The 22,446-nt window shown below is 42.6% G+C and overlaps 1 protein-coding gene across 1 annotated transcript in view; it reads right to left on the reverse strand.

Annotated features, from left to right (window-relative positions):
• Positions 1 to 12,579: 12,579 nt before the first annotated feature.
• Positions 12,580 to 22,446, reverse strand: part of MIB1 (MIB E3 ubiquitin protein ligase 1) — a 148,694-nt gene continuing 138,827 nt past the window's right edge. The window contains exon 21 of the mRNA XM_060170763.1: positions 12,580 to 12,716. Coding sequence (XP_060026746.1) covers positions 12,708 to 12,716 — 9 coding nt within the window. The 3' untranslated portion in view covers positions 12,580 to 12,707. The remainder of the gene's footprint in view (positions 12,717 to 22,446) is intronic.

Consider the following 22,446-nt stretch of genomic DNA (forward strand, 5'->3'; position numbering starts at 1 on the left):
GTTCACTCCATGAAGCTGGCCCACAGAGGGTAACTCCGCATGATAAAAGACCCCACAGCAGTTTGGGTGGCAGGTCCAAAGAGCTGATGGCGTATAAATTTTTTCCAGCTCTTTCTACTTCAGATGGATGAGGATACCACCATCACTATCACCACCTTCAGAGAAAAGACAGCTTTGGATCTCGGCCAGCTATGACATAAAAATCCACTTACCATTCATTGAGGAAGCACTTGAGGAATGTGGATCTCTGACTGGGGGATAGGTCTGAATAAAGCAATGTAATATTTCTTAGAACCCCAAAGACAATGGTTACTATTTAAAGGGGGAACTACTCAGTATCAGCCTCAAGGAAACATTCTCCAGAAGGTGGAATTTCATTATTGATAAGAACAATAACAGGACTTCCCTGGCGATCCAGTGGTTAGGACTCCACCCTTCCACTGCAGGGGGCCCGGGTTCGATCCCTGGTTGGGGAACTAAGATCCTACAAGCGGCATGGCCACACACACACACACACACACATACAAAAAGAAAAATAACCATATTTATCAGGCACTTGCTGCAGTAATCCTGTGGGTATCTTGCTAGCATGAATTCCAACCCCTTCCAGTCATGAAGTCTGGGTAGGATTTACCCACCCCTAGCTCAAGGTGTGAGCCCTGATTGGTTGGAGCCAATCAGTTATTTCATCCCCTTGGCACAGTGATTGGTTCAGGGATAAGCACCCAATGCAGACCTGAGCCAATCAACACTTGGCCTGTCATAGCCACTGGTTCAGGGCGTGATAGCACATGACCAAATTCATTTTCATTAGAAGGAAGCCCAGGATTTCGGATCCATGGTTGAGGGAGACATTCTCTCTTTCTTTCTGACTATGATGAGGAAGCATGCAGTCCTGCACAGCGAGGGTACCCACCTTGCAAGAAGGAGGGAGACTGTCTGGGATGAGGGCCTTGGCGACATCACTGGGCGACTGGATTAAAACAACCCTGAAGCCTGCCCTCTGGGTTTTCAATGACATGAAGCAATCAACTCCCTTGTTATTTAGGTCAGTGTGTTACAGTTGAACGCATCTTAACCAGTGCACTCACTATGTGTCAGGAGCTGTGTGAGGGGCTTTCACACATTCTGTCTCAGTTAATCTTCACCATGGCCCAGAGACGGAGGTTTCATCCTTCCCTTTTTACAGATGTCATGTGTTCTGTGAAACCGCTGATGAGTGGTAGAGCCAGGGTGCTGTCTCAGGTCTGTCCATCCCTCAGACCTCTGCTGTCTGTCATGTTCTCTTGGCATCTACTGTGATACCTGTGGGCACAGCACTCGGGGGAGACTCTCCAGCACCACCCTTTGCAATAATTCTACACATCAGCCCCAGGAGAGATTGTTCCTATCATCATAAAAGCTGCTGTATTTCGTATCTGGCATCCTGTCTCAGTAGCTGTATATTTCTTACAAGTGTTGGTGAATCACTGTAAAAAAAATAGCAATTAATAAATTCCCTCATTACAGAGGCACTGCAGAAAGATTTTCATTCTCACGGGCGTTTTAGGCAGCAGAACTTAACTCCAAGATCCCCAAAGTAACCGTCTGTCTAATACAAATGGACCTAACCTTAAATATAAACATACTACATAAAAGTCACTTAAAATTGTTTTCCCATTTGAAAATGGGGAGTTAATGATGTGAATCTAATTCACAATGGTTCATTTCCTCTCCCTTCGAAGATTTCTTTTTTTTTTTTAATCTATTTATGTATTTATTTATTTTTGGCTGCGTTGGTCTTTGTTGCTGCATGCGGACTTTCCCTAGTTGCAGCGAGCGGGGGGCTACTCTTCATTGCGGTGCACGGGCTTCTCACTGCAGTGGCTTCTCTTGTTGCAGAGCACAGACTCTAGGCTCGTGGGCTTCAGTAGTTGTGGCACATGGGCTCAGTAGTTGTGGCTTGCGGGCTACTGGCACAGAGGGGGAGGGCCCCAAAGCCTCCCACACGGCATATGGGGTCTTAGTTCCCTGACCAGGGATTGAACCCGTGCCCCCTGCAGTGGAAGCGCAGAGTCTTAACCACTGGACCAGCAGGGAAGTCCCTTACCTTGACATTTAAGGTGGAGGGAGTGGGATGACAGGGGGCAGAGTGGTGGGCGGGGACAGGAGTCCAGAAGCCACTGAAGACCCGTCCTGACCTGTGATTTCCCGTGGGGTTAGGTTTGGGCCAGCTCCGTCTGCGTGGCTGTCAGGCCTCAGTGTCAGCCTCTCTCCTCCAGCGGTCAAGTGGAATAATGAATGAGGTGACACTGTGAGCCTGGGGGACAGCCCTCCAGAGGGAAGTCGGGGAGCAGGCTGCCTCCAGTAGGAAGGAGCCTGGTGACCGATCCCCTCTTGGAGCGCCAGCGAGCGCTCACAGCCTCTCGTTCGGGGGAGGCCTCGAACCCTGGCTCTGGGAGGCTAGGGAGAGGCGGGCGAGCCAAGGCCTCTCGTGAGTTACCTCTCGCGAGTTACGAGCCAGAGAGGCTGGCCTCTCCCCAGCCCTCTTCCCGCAGACACTGAACCCATTGTCCACCAGCGGTTTGGCGGCCGCTCTAAAGTGGCTACAGTTTGGCGCATTCTCCGAGAACTTTCCTGCTCAGATCAGGTGACCGTTTCCCTGAGCCTCATAGAGGAAGAAAGGATTAGCTGCCACCTCCCCTCCCCCTCGGAGGCAGGTGAGAATAAATCCATTTCACGGACCGGTTTACAAATAAAACAGAAGTTATAAAAGCCGCCTTTGTTCCGCTGAGGCAGCCGGTCTGGCAGGGAGGTTAGATTAGCAATTTGTCCTTTGTCCAGAGCATTAGCAGAGCCTCATTGTTTTCATGTTTGTTTATCAATTTGCATCTTCTAGCAGTTTCAAGCCAACTCGAGGCCCAAACTCCCCCTGTGTCCCGGCTCCTTTTACCTCCTTTGCCAAGGGCTTAACGAAGCTGGCTTAGGCACCCCCAACGTGAAGTTCCTGCAAGCCCCGTACTCTTCATCCTGCGCCCTTTCAAACTGCTTGGCCACCCCCCGGCCGCAGAGCAGAAACGACAGCCCAGGCGGAGGGCTGAAAAGATGGTTCATCCAGACGCAGGGACCCTTCTCCCGACCTGCACACGTGCCTCCTCTAACGCAGAACTCCGCTCTCCATTGATATCATGGAATAAAGAGAGTCCTAGTTTTGATGTCAGCCAGTGTCTGGGTGGTTGGACAGGTGTCACCACACCTGGGCGTTTCCTTTTGATTTTGCCAAGGTTCTGGAGGACCTGAGAGGGGTGGGGATGACCTCCGCAAAGCTGACAATATGCTGGACAGAGTTATCTGGAGGCGCTGACCAACTGTTATCACATTCTTCCCCAAAGAAGATTACGTATTAAGTACCTATTTGTACAGGATCCTCTACAGAGAGAACTATTCCATCTCAATACATTCCCACCCAGGATATTTTGGCCTAAGACTTTAGCTTACTTAAAAATAAATTTTTTTTAAAGCTCTACTATTTTTTGAAAGATGCAAAATTATTTTTCCAAATGAAAGCTTATGTAGGGCCAAATTGCATGAAATAAAATAAGCAACCTGTTCTCCCTCGTGGGCCCCCCCAGGCATCTCAGGTGTGCTCTGCACTGCAGGACACAGTTTGAAACTTCTGGATTAAAGGCAGGGTCTCTACAAGCTTTTCTCCAGCCCTCACAGTCAGGCTGTTCCTCCCATACCCCTTTTCCCAACCTGCCACGTGTCCCACCAGACACAAGCCTGGTCCCCCTTTGTAACTCCTTCCTTGCATTTTCTAAGCATCACCAGACATTCCGAGAAGGCTTCTTTTAAATTTTTCATCATGTCACCCCTCCAGGTTTGGTAAGACTTTCAAAGTCTTTCACAGCTTGGCCTTAACTTAATATTCCAGTTTTATCTTTCACTGACCCCCAAACAAAACTTTCACCTCCTGCTAGTCTTAACCATTCACCATCCTTAAGCCTTAGGACTTGCCAAGACCTGCCTCCTTGTCTTTGTGCAGCCAGATTTTCATGCAGAGGACGTCAGCCGTCCACTTGCTGCCAGGCCCAGGTCACTTCAGCCTTTAAGGTCCAACTCACAGAGTCTTCAGATTCATGCTACTCCGTGGCATCTTCCACAGACACTGTGTGTGCTGATGCTGGCTCATGGTGTAGGGGGTGTGTGTGTGTGTGTGTGTGTGTGTGTGTGTGTGTGTTTGGGGGTTTGGGGTGGTGAGCTCACTCTATGGGGCTTTGTCTGTATGAACCCTGTGTAGCCTGGGTTGACGGTATCTCCCTCCAGATCCATTTTGCATTTACTTCTACCAGGTGCCCCAGGGGTCGTATCATAGAAGCAGTATATTTGCATTAGGCAGTTGGCATGGGGGTTCTGGGTGCTCCTGGACAACATGGGTAGTTTCAACTCAAACCCCAAACCCGTGTGAGGGACCTATTGCTATAGATTCAGGACACATCTTATTCCACCTTGATTCTAGGTCAAGCGCCCTTGTTGTCTTACTTTGCTGGTAGGTTAATTTCCCCTCCTCAATTTCACCCTTTCATTGAGAGTGTGGCCCTTTGAGTGTCCCAGATTTATGCAGATCTCAGGTCCCCTCTACTTCTTGGGCATTAACAGCCATGCTTCTAGGTTAGAGACACTACCAGCCCTCCTGTCCCCAGGAGAGACCCAACATCAACGCCAGTGTTAATGTTGCTTTTCATTCTCTCCTTTTTTGGACCTTGGGGTTTTCAGTTCCTCTTCTTTTTTTGGACGTTGGGGATTTCCTTTACATTTCTATGAGCTATTTTATACAATTTAAACATTTCTGTTTAAAAACAAACACGTAGATACAGAGAACACAGTAGTGGTTACCAGAGGCGAAGGGATTGGGGGGAGGGTGAAACGGGTAAAGGGGATCAACTGATGGAAACTAAATTTTTGGTGGTGAGTACACTGTAGGGCATATGATGTTGTACACATGAATCTCACATAATTTTATAAATCAATGTTACTTCAATTTAAAAAAAAAAGAAGGGACAGTCAGATCCTCGAGGTGGCCAGGAATTTCCTTGTTGTCGTTCTAATTCCAGGCCAGAAGTAAAACTTTTCGTCCCCATCCCAGTAAAAGCCAAAGTGTGCTGTGAGGTGCTCTATCATCACAGACTTAAAGTAGTAATGGTAGCAATGTATTAACGTTGATTTCCTGTTGTTAATGGTTGTAGTTTGGTTATATAGGAGAATTTCTTTGTCTAAATACCAAAGCATTGGGCTGGCCAAAAAGTTCATTCAGGTTTTTCCATAACATCTCATGCGAAAACCCAAATGAAATTTTTGGCCAACCCAATACTTAGAGATGTTAGGGCATCAGGTCAGCAACTTAATCTCAAATGGTCCAGGGGAAAAAATTACTTATCCTGTACTTCTAACTTTTCTGTAAATTTCTGATTTTTTTTAAATTATTGAATTAAAAAATAATTATCTACTTAAAAAAATATTTCTGTTTATTTTATCCAGAATTTTCAAGTGTTTTTTAGTGATGAGGTAGGGGGAGGGGCAGAGTTCGGGCTCTTAAGTTTGCAATATTTGTGTGATTGTTTCTTCAACTAAAGTATAAGGTCCCACATATATTTCTTTGTATTATACACAGAGCCTCCAAAACTGTGCCAAGCAAATAGCAAATGATCAACAAACATTTGATGAATGAATGAATGACATTTGTGCTCTCCCTTTCATAGAAAGATGACACAGCTTTAGAGTCATAGGGGTCAATCCTGACCCTCTTGATCAATCAGCCCTGGGACCTTGGGCAAATTACTTCTCTGAACCTCAGCTTTCTCAAGTGCCAAGTAGAGACAACCCCTATCTTACATGGGTGTTGAGAGGATGAATATGTATTTCAGACAAGTGGCTGGCTAGTGCTTAGATATAATGTGGGTCTGGAGGACATACACAGAATACTGGAATGTTTTCTACTTAGTCATACGTCTGATACATTAAAAAACCCTTCTGACATTCATTGCAAAAGTCTTGCCAATACTTGTTGGCTCTAGACTGAAAGAAATAGTTAAGAGAGGGCCTACTAAGAGCCATCACATATATTTTTAATTCCCTCCAAAACATTCAAGTGTTACTCTATTTCTTTTCAGAGAACTTCATAGAGGTTAAATGACTCTCTAGGCTTACCCCGTAAGGCAGAAAGAAGTGTTCAAGCCTAGATCTACTGGACCTGTGTCAGATACCATAGCTAATTAGATAGTAGAAATGAGTCAGGTATGTCTGCCGCCGCAACTCTAGACAACTGGATTAACCAGTCATAGGAGCAATTTGGAAATAAAAACAAAAGTACAACCACAGAATTCCCCCAGCCCAGGCCGTCTAGATTTCACAAACATCCAGCCATCCTGAAGAATTCGAAAGCTATGATAGAGATGGCTGTCTCAATTTCCACTTCTCTCCAAGATGTTGGCAAGGTATCTCGCCACCCCGATGGGAAACAAGCGGTCATGGAAGCAGAGAGGAAAAAAAAAAAAAAAAAAATAGGAGTCTGCATTTCCCTCCAAGTCCAGATTAAAAAGAGAGTTAACTACCAGAATACATGTACCACATTTATGATTAACCACATTAACATGAGAAGATGTATTATCTACCTGGTTAGGATCAAGGCTTCAGATGCAGCCAGAGCTGGGTTTGAATGCTGGCTCTACCACTTATTAGCAGAAGGATCTAAGTGAGTTAGTGAACCTTAATTTCCTGGCCTACAAAATAGGTGTAAGGATATTCATCTCACAAGGTCATTGTAAGGATTTAAATAAAATATGTGAGATGACCTTACTTGGACCTGGCACTCTGTAAGCATTCAGGAATGGTAGCTATGCAACCAACAATAATGATAGAGAACAGAGGACATTTTAAGAACTTTACATACATTAATTCATCATTCACAACATCCCTATGGGATAGAGACTATTATCCCTGTTTTACAAATGGGAAACTGAGACACAAAGAGGTCAGGCAACTTGCCCAAGGTCACGCATCTAAGTAGCAGGGACGGAATGTAAACCTAGGCACTCCGCCTGCAGAACCCACACTAGCTAAGCAGTCTCCCAGTTCTCTTGTTGCCATTTTTCATGATCAGTGTCAATACCATTCAATGGTGTTGAAACTGAAGGAGGCAGAGACAGACATAGGTGGGCAAAGACAACAAGAGCTTTAAGTTCGTCCAGGAGACCATAGTAGTGGAGGTGAAAATCTGGACACACTCAGGCAAGCCTCCCAGAAAGTTCGGGGCCTCTAAGCCTGGGAAGCACCTACTTGCCCACAAAGTAGATCCATGCTCCTAAAAAGATGAAACAGCTCCAAGCTTCAGAAGACCACCGGACCGACCCCAAGTATGTGTGAGCAAATGTATGTGCAGGTATTATGTTAAGCACTATGTGAGGTGTCCGAAGATATATAGCTAGGAGCTTCAACCTTAGAGGAGAAACGTGCCATCGCCCGTGACGTCATTTCTCAGAGAAAACGTCTTGGCGAAGATAGGATTAAGCTGACCTTGAGCCAGGGAAGATGGTGGACCAGGAAGAATGCTCGGGTGGGCACTTGGCACGTTCCTTGTGAGCTGCCATGTCACTGGCTTAGCTGAAGAAAGCTTTGGTTCACAGAGTGGTCCACTCAAGGCAGCAGCTGCAGGACAATTACCCACAACCTGCCCTGGGTCAGCTGAGTCACCTGGTCAGAAGCAAACCATATTTCTCTCTGCCTTAAGAACATCACTGGGCGAGATTCCCTGGTGGGGCAGTGGTTAAGAATCCGCCTGCCAATGCAGGGGACATGGGTTTGAGCTCTAGTCCGGGAAGATCCCACATGCCGCGGAGCAACTAAGCCCGTGCGCCACAACTACTGAGCCTGCGCTCTAGAGCCCATGAGCCACAACTACTGAAGCCCGCGCACCTGGAGCCCATGATCCCAACAAGAGAAGCCACCGCAGTAAGAAGCCCACGCACCCCAACAGAGAGTAGCCGCCGCTCGCCCCAACTAGAGAAAGCCCGCGTGCAGCAACGAAGACCCAACGCAGCCATAAATAAATAAATAAATAAGAACATGACTGGGAAACGCTAGGGTGAAAAGTTGATTTGGAAATAGCTAGGTTCCTGGCCCTGGAATTTTTTGACAAGATGGATTCAGGAAAAATAAATTAATCTGTGCAGCAGGGTCAGCTGTGGAATTGTGAAAGAATGCTGGCCTTCATTGCAGGAAGGGAAAGTGCTCGAAAGCCACTTCCATGAGGGCTCGGGGCTCCAGGAAACGCTGTGTCTTGGCCTCTGCCCGCCCCCTCACCATGCCATTAAACTGGGAGCGGGTGGGAAGGAGGCCCCTCGGCTTTCTCTTCTGTGCTGCGCTGGACAGTGAACACACTTGTTTACGCTCACAGAGAAATCTGAGTCCTACCTTAATGTAGAAAGAATTAAGATTGGAAATATTTTGTTTCAGTAGAACTGAATCCAGATGCATCTTGGGAAATGCTAAAATTCAACTTGGAGAAAATAGACTAAAATTATATTGATACTTGATTAAACCAAGAAAATTAAAACAAAAATAATCATGTAGAGTCCAAGAACTAGCCCCCTCCTCTTTCATCTTAATTGAGAAAGAGCCCAGGATATGTGGGAAATGTCCCTGTTTAATCAATGTAATTCTCTAGGTCAGAATTATATTTTCGTTCATTTAGTACTGGTTCCTGACACCTGTTAAATTCAAACCCGACAGCAGAAAATGGGAAGCATATTCAAGGAAAAGGCACATGAGCTGCTTGTTCTGGAATCAAGATGTCCTTGGAACCACCTACTCAGCTTTGAAGCCAAAGGAGTTGTGGGTAAGATGATCACGGCTCCCAAGGCAGAACTCAGGACCAACGTCAGGCACTGGGATAGAAGAACGAAGGGATAAGAAATTCTCCTATTAGTTACATCTGCATTTTCCCCTGGACTCTTCGGTAGAGACCAGAAATCCCAGGAAAAAGAAAGGAAACCCTGATAGAACAATGAACGATGTTGGAAGCTAAGGGCTCCAAGGAGCACCTCATTTCCTTTGGAACAGTCATTAGTATGCAAAAGATAGAAAATGTAATCCCTAAAATGCATCTGAATTACTAAGTTAGTGGGGTTAAAGAAAAAAAGATGACATTAATTTATCATTCAAATTTAATAAATTACCCATCAGATTATTCAACAGGCTCCAGCACCTGGGGTCAGGGTACAGTGGGTACAAAGTTGGTTGGGAGTATGTGGGCTCCACCTTCAAGGCTCGCTCAGCTGCCTAAGTGTGCTGCCCCCTCCCCCTGCAGGGAAGGAGGGGACCACGAGCCGGAGCAACCCCACAGCCCAACAAAAACAGCAGAGAGAGAGACTGACTCGAAGCTGAAACTGCAGATACAGCTCATTGGCTCTTATATCTAAACAAAGAGGTTTTTCATTGAGACACTACCTACATTAACTTCGCCCTTCTTAGTGTACAGTTCTGTGACTTCTTCCAGATGTATATAGTCATGTAACCATTCCCACAATCAAAATATAGAACAGTTCCATCAACCCCTAATACTTTCCCCGGCCCCTTTGTAGACAGCCACTCCTCCCTCCCCACAGCCCCTGGCAACCACTGATGTGTTTCCTAAACATATAGCTTTACCTTTTGCAGAAAGTCATACAAATGGAATCACACAGTACATAGTTTCAAAAGCCCGGCATTTTTCATTTAGGATAATGCACTTAAGATTCCTCCATGTTATTGTGCACATTTCTTTTTCTTGCTGAGTAGTATTTCGTGGTGTGGATGTATCACAGTCTGTATAGCCATTCACCAGCTGAAGAACATTTGGGGTTTGTTTCCAGTTTGGGGCAATCACCAATCAAGCTGTTATAAACATTTACATAAAGGTTTTTGAATGAACGTAAGTATGATTGCTGGATTGTACGGTAAATACGTTTCACTTTATGAGAAACTGCAAAACTGTTTTCCAAAGGGCTCCACTGTTTTGCATTCCCCCACCCCATGCCATGTATGAAAGTTCCAGTTGCTTTCCATCTTCACTAGCAGTTGGTACTGTCAGGGTTTTTTTTTAATTTTGTTTTTTTTTTTCTACTTTTACTCATTCCAATAGGTGTATTATCTCATTGTGATTCTAATTTGCATTTCCCTAATAATTAACGATGACGAACATCTTTTCATGTGCGCATTTGCTATCCTATATCTTCTTTGGTAAAGTGCCTGTTCAAATCTTTTGCCCATTTTTAAATTGGTTTGTTTGTTTTCTTATAATTGAGTTTTGAGACTCTTTGGTATATTCTGGATACAAGTCCTTTATCAGACATGTGACTTGCAAGTATTTTTTCATTCCTTAACTGTGTTAAACAAGGGCCTTTTTACTTCACATTAGTTATGATATGGGATCGTATAAAGGTATGTGATTTGGGTTGGCTCTACTACACTCACAGTATGGACCAGAAGAGTGGATCAGCTATCCTCCTCCTTTGGGGGCACTGTCTTGTTCCCATGACATCCAAGGATGCAGTGGACACTCAATGAACAGTTATTGAATGAATGATTGAATGAAGTATGGGGCCAACCAGAGGAGTGCAATGGGAGATACAGGTGGAGAGTTCAGGGACCAGAAATTAACTACTAGGCTAAGAATTTTAAACATTATCCTTAGGCAGTCGGGAGGCCTGGAAGGGTTTCAAAAAATAATGGAATAGAATTTGCATTTTTTGAAATACCATACTGGACGTAGCATAGAAAATGGATAGGAAGAGGTGTGATGAGTGGTGAGACTAATAAGAAGACTACTGAAATCTTCCAAGCGAAAGATGATGAATGACTAAAATACAGATATAACAGCACGGACAGAAAGCAAGGGGCAGATACCAGAGACTGAATCGACAGGGTATCATTTTGCCCCAACATCGTGTGAGTTTGAAAACTTCTGACCAACGTATACCATTAGGAGAAAGAATGGAGCAATCTGTGGGAGACCCAATACGCATCGTATAATTCTTCCTCTTAGACCCCATGCAAAGTTACACAAACCTCCTCCTAATTATCTTCCCTCTCATCTTCACAGTCAACTCACTTTTATAAAAAAGTGTCAGGGCTTCCCTGGTGGCGCAGTGGTTGAGAGTCCACCTGCCGATGCAGTGGACACGGGCTCGTGCCCTGGTCCGGGAAGATCCCACGTGCCGCGGAGCGGCTGGGCCAGTGAGCCAAGGCCGCTGAGCCTGCGCGTCCGGAGCCTGTGCTCCGCAACGGGAGAGGCCACAACAGTGAGAGGCCCGTGTACCGCCAAAAAAAAAAAAAAAGTGTCCACTTGCTTTTTCCACTTCCTCATCTCCGTTTTGTGCCTCTTGAGCTTGACGTGTGAAGGAATCACAATTAACCTTGAATCGGAAGCCCAAGTACATTCCACTAGGATAACAATATTAGTAAAATTAAGTAGGTAATTTAATGATCCATGTAGGATAGATTCAACACGGGTATATGAAACAAGCATCCCCCTCTTTTTATGCGGTCCAGTCAAATCCTATAAGTCACTTCTCCCTGCCCTTATCTGTTCACTCTACAATTCCCCAAATGCACACAAACATTGACATTTGAAGTGTCAGGACTCTGCATATTCAGTTGGGATGTTCCCTGGCAGACACCAGCTTTCAGTGGACTCTCCCAGGAAGCAAAAGAAAGTGTCAGGAAGTGGGTATTGCCTATAAAATATCATATATTAGGGCAGTATGAAATCTTTAGGGAGACAAGTATTACACTCCCAATTTAAGTGCCTTTGAGACAATGTCTTTGGCCTTTGTCTTCTTCTGCCACCTACCGTTGGCAGCCTGGTTCACTATCAAGATAACAGCAATAACAGCAATGAGGACGCTCCAGCCCCAGCTGTGCTTTTCATAACTCAGAGAAGTTACTTAACCTCCTGGCCCCAGGGCCTTCATCCACAGGTAAGACTGGACTAGAGCTAGATCATCTTTTCCTGATTAAATGAGATTCTGGTTATAAAGCTAACTTCGGAGGAAACATCCTAATTTATAACCATTGATCTTAGTGAATTAGGGCAATAAATGTCTTTCCAGTGATTTAAAAGAGTGAATGTTCCTTTATTGTGCCAGTGGGGCAAAGCAATACTTTGTTGATCCGTTTACAACTGATCAGAGCAAAGAAGAAAAAATCTGGTGTCTGTTAACAAAGTACGTTTTTAAAAGAAATATCCAAATCTGTATTTGCATGTCAGCCACAGCTAAATATTTTGCTACCTAAATGTCAAACCAAAGAACTCTAATACTCTTAAATTCTTTTCGGCCATCATACCACCTCCATCCCTCATTTAATGAGATTTCCACAATTCTCTCTAAAAGAAACTTCAACATACACACATACATATAAACATTTTAGAACTTGGAGCAGTATGAACTATGTAAACTTTTTCCTCACAATAATCTCCAATAAAGAATTATTTTATAGGGTCTGTTAAATTTCCAGACTGCAGAGATGTGATTTCAAGAGACATAATTATTAGAAGAAAATCCCATTACAACATCAGATATAGTTATGTAGATAGAGCTATATAGTTAGGTATAGTTATGTACAGATAGAGTTACGTGGACTTTGTATTGATTTCGCCAGTCCTCACCAGACAAGATCCAGGACCTAAACATTTATGTGACCTTAGGATGACATAGAAAAAGTTTAACATTATCTGTGTCATATGGAGACGTAAAACATTAAAACTTTTTGTACATTCAAATTTGTTCACTTTTTTTTCCCTTTATTATTTCCAGGTTTCCAAAATGTCTTAAAATTTTTTTCCCAACTCTGACATTATATGAATATTCTACTAACTTTTCTCCTAATATTTTAATTTTTTTCCACTTAAGTCATTGGAGTTAGAGATTATTTCTATACATGACATAAGAAAGGAATATGACTTTTTGTCCCATATAAAATTGTTAATTATGCCAGCATTATTTATCAAAGAAATCATCTTTTTCCCCTGAATCAAAATATTACTTTTAGGTGGTATCAGGTTGCAATATACTCTTTGAGCTACTTCTGGACTCCATTCATTGCAACCAACAGATCCAAGGATATTTGTTGCGGTATTTTTTATATTTATAAAAACTGGAAAAAACTAACATGTTTATCAGTAGGAGAATGCATAAATAAATTACAGGACATCATATCATTTACAAAACAAGACCATTTATTAGACCATAAAGGTAGCCTCAATAAATTCTATTTCTCCAACCATAATGTAATAAAATTAGAATTTAAAAACAATATATTTCCTTAAAAATAGTATATGTATTGGAACTAAAAAGCATATTTTAAAACAATACTATGTTTTGCAACTTCTTTTGCAAAGTTTTTTTTTTTTGGCTGCATGGCATTCAGGCTCTTAATTCCCCAACCAGGGGTCAAACTTGTGACCCCTGCAGTGGAAGCCCAGAGTCCTAACCACTGGACCACCAGGGAAGTCCCACAAAGTTTTAAGTAACACTTGATTTTAAAGAAAATTAATAAATATTTAGAATTAAATTATAATGAAGTACTATATGTCAAATTTTGGAGGACACAGCTAAAGCAGCACTAGAGGGAAATGTGTATTTTTACACACATTTATCAGAAAATAAGAAAGGTTATAAGCAAATCAAATAAGAATTCAACTCAAAAAATTGGAGAAAGCACAACAGAACAAATTTTACTTTAAAAAGCAAGAATAAAGTGCAATCTTGATTCCAGTATCAGACAAGGACATGATAAGAAAAGAAATTCATAGACCTCTTCCACTTATGAACGTAGATGAAAAATCTTAAATAAAACAATAGCTAATTGAATTTTGATCAAATAAGGCTTCTCCCAAGAATGCAAGGATGATTCAATATATGGAAATTTATCAAATTCATTCACCTCACTAGTAGGCTACAGGAAGCAAATTACATGATCTCAAATGATGAAGGAAAAGCTTCTGAGAAAATTCATCATTTATGAGTTTTCTTAAAAACCCTAGCAAACTGGGAATAGAAGCAAAATTTCTTTACTTTGTACAGGTTATATGCTAAAGTCTTCACTAAACATATACTTAAGAGAGAATCTTGAGATGCCTTCCCTTTAAGACAAGAACAAGATAAGGATGCCCACTATCACTAGAGCTGTTGATTATTACAGTGAAGGTCCTACCCAACTTTACAAGAAAAAAAGAAAAAAAGTAAAAGGGATAAAAAGGAAAAGGGAAAATAAAAAAATGCTATCATCATTTGCAGATGATCAAAACACTAACACAATAATCAGCAAAACCATTAGAATAAGAGAGCTCAACAAAGTTATAGAATAAAAGAGCAGCTTACATAAATCAATGCATTGTTCTATGTCAGGAATTGGAAACTAAGACCTTGAGAGCCAAATCCACTCAAAGGTCTGTTTTTATAAGCCTCTACCAATTAAGAATAATTTTTACATTTTTAAAACTTGTAGGGCTTCCCCTATGGCACAGTGGTTAAGAATCCACCTGCCAATGCAGGGGACACGGGTTCGAGCCCCAGTCTGTGAAGATCCCACATGCCATGGAGCAACTAAGCCCGTGGGCTACAACTACTGAGCCTGCGCTCTAGAGCCCGCGAGCCACAACTACTGAGCCCGTGTGCCACAATTGCTGAAGCGCGCACGCCTAGAGCCCATGCTCCACAACAAGAGAAGCCACCGCAATGAGACGTCCGCACATCGCAACGAAGGGTAGCCCCCACTCACGGCAACTAGTGAAAGCCCACACACAGCAACGAAGGCCCAAGGCATCCAAAAAAAAAAAAGTTAAATAAAAAAAACTTGTTAAAGAAAAAACAAAGAATACTCAACAAAGACCTTATGTGGCTACAAAGCCAAAAATATTCACTATCTGATCCTTTATAGAAAAAGTGTCCCTATTTCTGGTCTAAACCAAGGGTAATCAACTAGAAAAGTCTAACTTTAAAAAATAGAGCACAATTCACAATAGCCACAAAAATTATAAAATATCTAAGAACTAACTAAATCGAGAATCCATAAATGCTCTGTAGGAAAAAAATTTAAACTCTAATAAAGGATGTACAAAATAATCTGAATTAACAGGAAGATAGTCCATGCTCTTGGAAGGATCGCCTGAATTTTCCCTTGAATTAACCTACAAATTCAGCACAATTCCAATTGGACTTTTTTTTTTAATTTTTTATTTATTTTTTGGTTGTGTTGGGTCTTCGTTGCTGTGCACGGGCTTTCTCTAATTGCGGTGAGTGGGGACTTCTCTTCATTGTGATGTGCAGGCTTCTCACTGTGGTGGCTTCTCTTGTTGCAGAGCATGGGCTCTAGGCGCACGGGCTTCAGTAGTTGCAGCACACAGGCTCAGTAGTTGTGGCTCACGGTCTCCAGAGTGCAGGCTCAGTAGTTGTGGTGCATGGGCTTAGTTGCTCCACGGCATGTGGATCTTCCCAGACCAGGGCTCGAACCCATGTCCCCAGCATTGGCAGGCAGATTCTTAACCACTGCGCCACCAGAGAAGTCCTCCAATTGGACTTTTTAAAGAATTCAATAAGCTTATTCAAAAATTTATATGGAAGAAGTATCCACAAAAAATAGCTAATTGACTTTATAAAGAATTAAAGAGGGGGACTTACTCTAGCATATATTAAGATATATTTAAATGCCAATATAGTAAATGCAGTGTAATGTATACATGAACAAACTGGCCAATAGAACAGAATTAGACCGATGCATATGTGGGGACTTATATGATAAAGGTGGCACCACAAATCATTGGTGGAACGTCTGATTGTTAGGTAGATACCTGGGGAAAACTTGCTCACTGTGAGAGAAAAGCAAAACTCACTCCCCACCTAACACCACAAACAAAGGTGGATTCACAAGCCTAGGTATGAAAGGTAAAACGGTAAAGTCAACAGAAGAAACTATGGGAGAAAATCTTTGTAACCTAGAGGGAAAGCACTCCTTAAACAAAATTTCAAAAACATGAGCTATCAGGCAATGACAAAAAAATCAACTTAATTACCTCAATATTAGGAATTTCTGCTCAAAGTTACCATAGACTAAGTTAAAAGAATGATAAAATGGGAGAAGATATTTGCAATGTCTAAAACCAACAAAGGATAAATATCTGTAAGCATGAGATGATAAAAGGGAAGAATTAGATAATAAAATAAGAGATGGGCCTACTACAAACCATTGGTGAAAATGTGACATGAACTGAGAATTATGATTAACCTCACTCTCTGCATCTGACGTCCATGGGAAAAAAATATAATATTTCACTAAATCTGAGACACTTTTAGATTGTAAGATGTCCCAACATTTTATGAAAAGAAAGGAAAACTACCAATTTATGTTAGGACACAATGTTTTTTTATCATGTAAAATTTTATTTTATATTTTGGCAAGTGCTTTTAGACTTACTTGGGACAATGTTTTTTTTCTTTTTTTCTTTTTTTTTTTTGGCCACATCACACAGCTTGTGGGATCTTAGTTCCCTGACCAGGGATCAAACCTGGGTCCACGGCAGTGAAATCCCAAGTCTTAACCACTGGACCACCAGAGTATTCCCTATGATTTTTTTTTTTAATATTATCCTTGTTGGGACTTCCCTGGTGGTGCAGTGCATAAGACTCCTTGCTCCCAATGCAGAGAGCCTGGGTTCGATCCCTGGTCAGGGAACTAGGTCCCACATGCATGCTGCAACTAAGAGTTCGCATGCCACAACTAAGAAGCTGGTGAGCCGCAATAAAGGAGCCCACATGCTGCAACTAAAGAGCCCACCTGCCATAACTAAGACCCGGTGCAACCAAATTAATTAATTAATTAAATATTTTTCGAAAACAAATATTATCCTTGTCATATATAAAGAGAAAGAAAATATAAGTGAAATAAATTGGTTACTCTTCCAGATTTTTAATTTAGACTCATCACTGCCCATACTTTTGCACACAGTTTCATCCTCATCAAAGATGTTAGTGATGCAACTTTTCTTATAAAAGGAACCAAATGAAATTGCTGACCTTTGACTGTGACCAAAAAAATGGCAATTTCATACAATGCAACCCAATACATGAGAGCCAGAATTTTCTTCCAAACTGCTGACACCCATTCTGCAAGTTTTGACACTGGTGCTCTCTTGTTCTCCCCAGAAGAGATCAATGGAAGGGTTTTTTTTTTTCCCCAGACAGTAATCTGGGCATTACTTTTTCAGGTGGTTCTCAAATACCTTCTTGACTGGCATCATCAAGAGATTGCAGCTGTCCATTCGTTCCACCAAGAATAATATTCGAGGTCATTCATGCACAGGCAAGGAAAACTCTGTCACAACCACCAGCTGGCTAAGAGCAATTGAAAGATGGCCCATGGCTGATGAGTGGGGTTCTAACTTTAGAAGTGTTAGAATGGTGTGGGGGGGTGTCTACTTAGAATTGATGAACACAGTAAAATATTAATAATTAAGAAATAATATGATTATATAATAATAACATAAAAATTTTTGAAGCTTTCAGTAGAAGCTTTTTTTTTTTTTTCGCCTCACCATGCAGCATGTGGGCATCTTAGTTCCTCGACCAGGGATCGAACCTACGCCTGCTGCAGTGGAAGTGCAGGGTCTTAACTGCTGGACCGCCAGAGAAGTCCCATCAGTAGAAGTTTTTTTTGTTTTGTTTTGTTTTTGTGGTACGCGGGCCTCTCACCGCTGCGGCCTCTCCCTACGCGGAGCACAGGCTCACACTCCTGGGAGCAGCTGTCAGCCAAAAACGTTAGAGGACAAGAAGCTCAGCTTCCTCACTCTTCAAGGGAGTAGCTCTGAGGCTGGTTCTTCATCGTCTCCCAGAGCTCCCCAGGGAGCTTGAGGTCCAGTTGCTCCAGCAGCAGCCTGCTCAAACACCCCTGAGAGTGGCTTCCTTTTCTTCTTTGCATCTCACCTCCACCTGACTGATGCTTCCTGAGATCTCCTCCCAAATAAACTACTTGGATTCAAACCCTCGCTTCAGTGCCTGCTTCTAGGCAGATGCAACCTAAGAGAGTGAACAAATCTTATCCAAAAACCTTGTAGCATGTGGCCATCATCAGGCACAAAAAGTTAACGATCTTCCTTCCCCAGTCCTCACCAGGAGTAGATCTCTCTTCCCTGGGATTTGAACCAGAAAGTCTCCTCCTCCTACCTTGTCCCTGCGTTCCTTGCCCAGTCTTCCCTTTGACCTCTCAACTTCTCCCCTCTCTTTCCCATCACCACCGCCATCTTCTCATCCCTCCTCATCACAAATTTGACATTGCTTCTTTTCCCTCCAGTGCCTCCAAAAACTGCACCGTGGGATATGATGTGTAGAAAATTCTCTATATAGAGTCTGACCCTCTGCGGTGGAGAAGATGTATGTCCACAAGTTTTTTAAAAAGTATTAAATTTTATTAATTAATATTAAATGAACAAGTGATTTTATCCCAAAGACACTCAGGTTAAATGGTCATCATGCAGCAGAGATGTTCAGAACATCTCAGAATGCGTGCAGACTGCTAGCAAACAAATCTCCTTCAGTGGTCAGAGTTATCAAAAGGCATGAAGATATGAAGAATGGGCAACAAGTGTATTAAAAGATGCTCAACATCATTAATCATTAAGGAAATGCAAATCAAAACTACAAGAGTTATTGCCTTAGTCATCTCAGGCTAGCATAACAAAATACCACAGACTGGGTGGCTTATTAACAACAAATATTTCTTTCACACCATTCTAGATGCTGGAAGTCCAAGATTAGGTGCCAGCATAGTCAGGTTATAGTGAGGTTTTCACTTTTCTAGGTTGCAGATGTTTGTCTTCTCATCCGATCCCTACATGGTAGAAAGAGCGTAAGCTAGCTCTCTGGCCTCTTATTATGAATGGCACTAATCCCATTCATGAGGGCTCCATCCTCATGACCTGATTACCTCTTTAAGGCCCCATCCTCAAATAACATCACATTGAGATTAGGTGTTTCAACATACAAATTTGGGGGTGGGGAAGAGAACAAAGACTCAGTCCATAGCAGGTATCACCTCACACCCATTAGGATAGCTACTATCAAAAAAAAAAAAACACCAGAAAATAAGTGTTGGCAAGGATGTAGAAAAACTGGAATACTTGTGCACCATTAGTCAGAATGTAAAATGGTGCAGTTGCTATAGAAAACAGTATGATGGTTCCTCAACAAAGTAAAAATAGAACTACAACGTGATCCAGCAATCCCACTTCTGGGTTCTCAAAAGAAATGAAAGTGGGGACTAGAACAAATATTTTGTACATCCATGTTCATAGCAGCATTATTCACAATAACCAAAACACGGAAGCAACACAAATGTTCACCAGTGAATGAATGGATAAACAAAATGTGGTATGTACATACGGTGGAACATTATTCAGCCTTACAATGAATGGAAATCCTGTCACATGCTACAACGTGGATGAACCTTGAGGATGTTATGCTAAGTGAATTAAGCCAGTCACAGAGGGACAAATACTGCATGATTCCACTTCTGTGAGGCGTCTAAAATAGTCAAACTCACAGAAACAGAGAGTAGAATGGTGGTTACCAGGGGCAGGAGTGGAGAGGGAAATAGGGAGTTATTGTTTCATGGAGAAAGAGCTTCAGTTTTGCAAGATGAAAAGAGTTCTGAAGGTTGGCTGCACAATGATATGAATGCACTTAACACTACTGAACAGTGCACTTAAAAATGGTTAAGATGGTAACTTTTATGTTGTGTGTATTTCACCATGATTTAAAATAAAAATAAAAAAGCAGTGGCACTTTTTGAACTGGAAGTGGGGGCAGGGGAGACATGAAAAGTTAAAACATTTCTCACCCTGTATTCTGCAATTCTGCTCTAGTATTAATAGACAGAAAATATATTAAATGAGCCATGAGGTGCTCTCTGTGCAAGTTCTGGGCCAGTGTTTAGGTCTCAGTAGACGCAGTAATAAAGCTCAAAGAGCACGAAGCTCTTCTGAGCTGGGACTGTTCCTTATGCTTGTTTTATGCTGCTGCAGCTCTGATTACTTATACACAATTAGAGGTGAATAAAGGTAACACAGGCTACCTTGCTTTTTTTTTTTTTTCTTTCTAACAGAAGTGGAAAAACTCATAGAAAGAGGAATGATGTCAAACGCATTTGGTTAGAAATCTCTTATTAAAATGAAAGACTAAAGCAAACATCTTTTTTCTTATAATGATCCAGTAACATAAAAGGACACAAAATTAAAAGCACACAATGGCTTGCTGGTGCCCCTAAGCCAGGGGTAGTGATGTTTACTGAATTATTAAATGAGCAATTATGATAACCTATGATATTAAAGACTGTTGTGTCGGTAAAGCCTGGTGTATTGTTTTCAGGGGGCACTGCCCGAGAGGGTCACCCTCACCCCCTCTTCGCCGGCACAAATGGATTTGACTACACAGATGAGCCTGTCCACAAGTGCCATATTTAAACAAGAACAACATGTATTTATCCCCAAAATTGTGTTTAAAAAAATAAAATTAAACAAACGTCCTTGCGTTTCCATCCCACCAGGGAATAGAGTTTTAATGAACCTACGAAGCATCTAGGTGACATCTTTATCAGCCCTCATAAACCTTGATTGAACACATAGCGATAAGGCCTGTTTAAACTGTTCTCCTCCTGATAACAGGCCTGGAGTCTGTGCCGGCCTTAGCAACCAGCCAGGAAAAAGGCCTCCCCAAAACCCAGAGTCGAACCTGCTAGGCTCAGTGAGCGGCAAAACGCCACAGCTCCAGGCAGCTGGTTTATTTGGGGTTGAGGGTTCGGGGGTGGGTAGGTGGGTGCAGGCCCTTCCCCCTGGTTTTCTTGGAATAAGACTTTCTCCCGAACCAGCTTTGACACCTGGGGGTGAGGAAGACACTGGAGGGAAAAGGGTGCTTTAAGCCCTAGTGACCTTTAGCATTTACATCTGCAAACACAGAGAACTCCAAAGGGCCGGTTTTAAAGGATTTGGGAATGGTCAGCTCTGGTTTTCTTTCCACCAGCATCATAAATGCAGGCAAGGTACAGACATCTAAAAAGAACCGGGAGCCATGGGATTTTGCTAATAAGCTTCAAGTCTAATTCCTACGGCCCTTTCCTTTAATGCTCTGACACACCCAATCACTACTGGCTTCTTCAGTCCCAACCCCTTGCGCTCCAGCCTCCCCAGTCTAGAGCCCACAGCGATCCCCACAGGCTGTGGCAGCCAGCACCTCGGTGGGAGAGGCTATAATTCTGCAAAACAATGGAGAGCTGGTCTCAGCAGAGCAGGACATTCGCCTGTGAGGCACCTGAAGATACGCTTCCCGTGCAGCAGCGGAAAACGCCTGAAGCTGGGATTCATGGTGCGGGTTCTAGTCCCAGCCTTCTCTAACTAGCTGGCCGTCCCTGGGGACAGCTTATAACTTCTCTGGTCTCTCTTTCTTCAGTTGAAAGCAGAGACAATTGGACTGAAAGCTCATTCAGGCGTCTTTTCAGGTCTAAAATGAAAAGATTCCATTAAAATGCATTTTTCCATATTCCCTCCTAAGCTCCCTCTCACCCATTTTTTAAAATAACATTTAATTACCGCAGTGGGTTATCTTATAGGTCAGGGCAAAGTATACAGTAGGTTATTTCCTACATCACTAAGATATCGGTTTTCACAATAGCCTCCAACACATGGATGACAATAAAATTTCCCCTCTTCTCCCTTCGCCCCTCCCTGCACATTGGACAAGCCTCCAATGAGGTTTGACCCCTAAGATGTCTTCCTGCAGGTCAGTAACCTAGAGCTTTGGCAGCACAAGGGTGGAAGGAAGTTTTTTAGCTGGGAAATTCCACTGCTCTGTGGAAAACACCTGGCCTCTGTGATATTCAGGGACTTGTACCTTCAGATGAGTTTGCAAAAGAACTCAAGCGCTTTCGACCCAGGAGATAAATAGGAAGCAAGGTCATCCCTAGGGAAACTGGGTTTTAGGATAATAACCTGTCTTTGGAGCTATACCCGGTACATGCTCCATGCCAGCAATTTCCCTTGAACATTTATGTGGAATTTTATATTTGTAAAGTGGTTTTCCATCATTTTGCCATAAGTCTACATTTCCCCAACAACACTATGGTTAATACTACTTGTGATTTTTTTGTTTTTTACAAAGAAAGAATTTTACGCCCAGAGAGAGAGAAAAGCAAGTGAAGTGACAAAATTAACAAATACTAAGGCAAGGATTCTGGTCTTATGGGTGATAATCTCATACAAACCAAAACTAGCCATGAGCTGTGATGACCATGGATGTGCTTTTGAGGGCAATGGGACAGAACAGCTAAAACCCCAACTGCGTGGGGCCATCTCATGTAGTCATCAAAACTACAGGAGTTCCTGGAAGC

This window comes from Lagenorhynchus albirostris, chromosome 14, assembly GCF_949774975.1.
Source record: "Lagenorhynchus albirostris chromosome 14, mLagAlb1.1, whole genome shotgun sequence".
NCBI classification, from domain to species: domain Eukaryota; kingdom Metazoa; phylum Chordata; class Mammalia; order Artiodactyla; family Delphinidae; genus Lagenorhynchus; species Lagenorhynchus albirostris.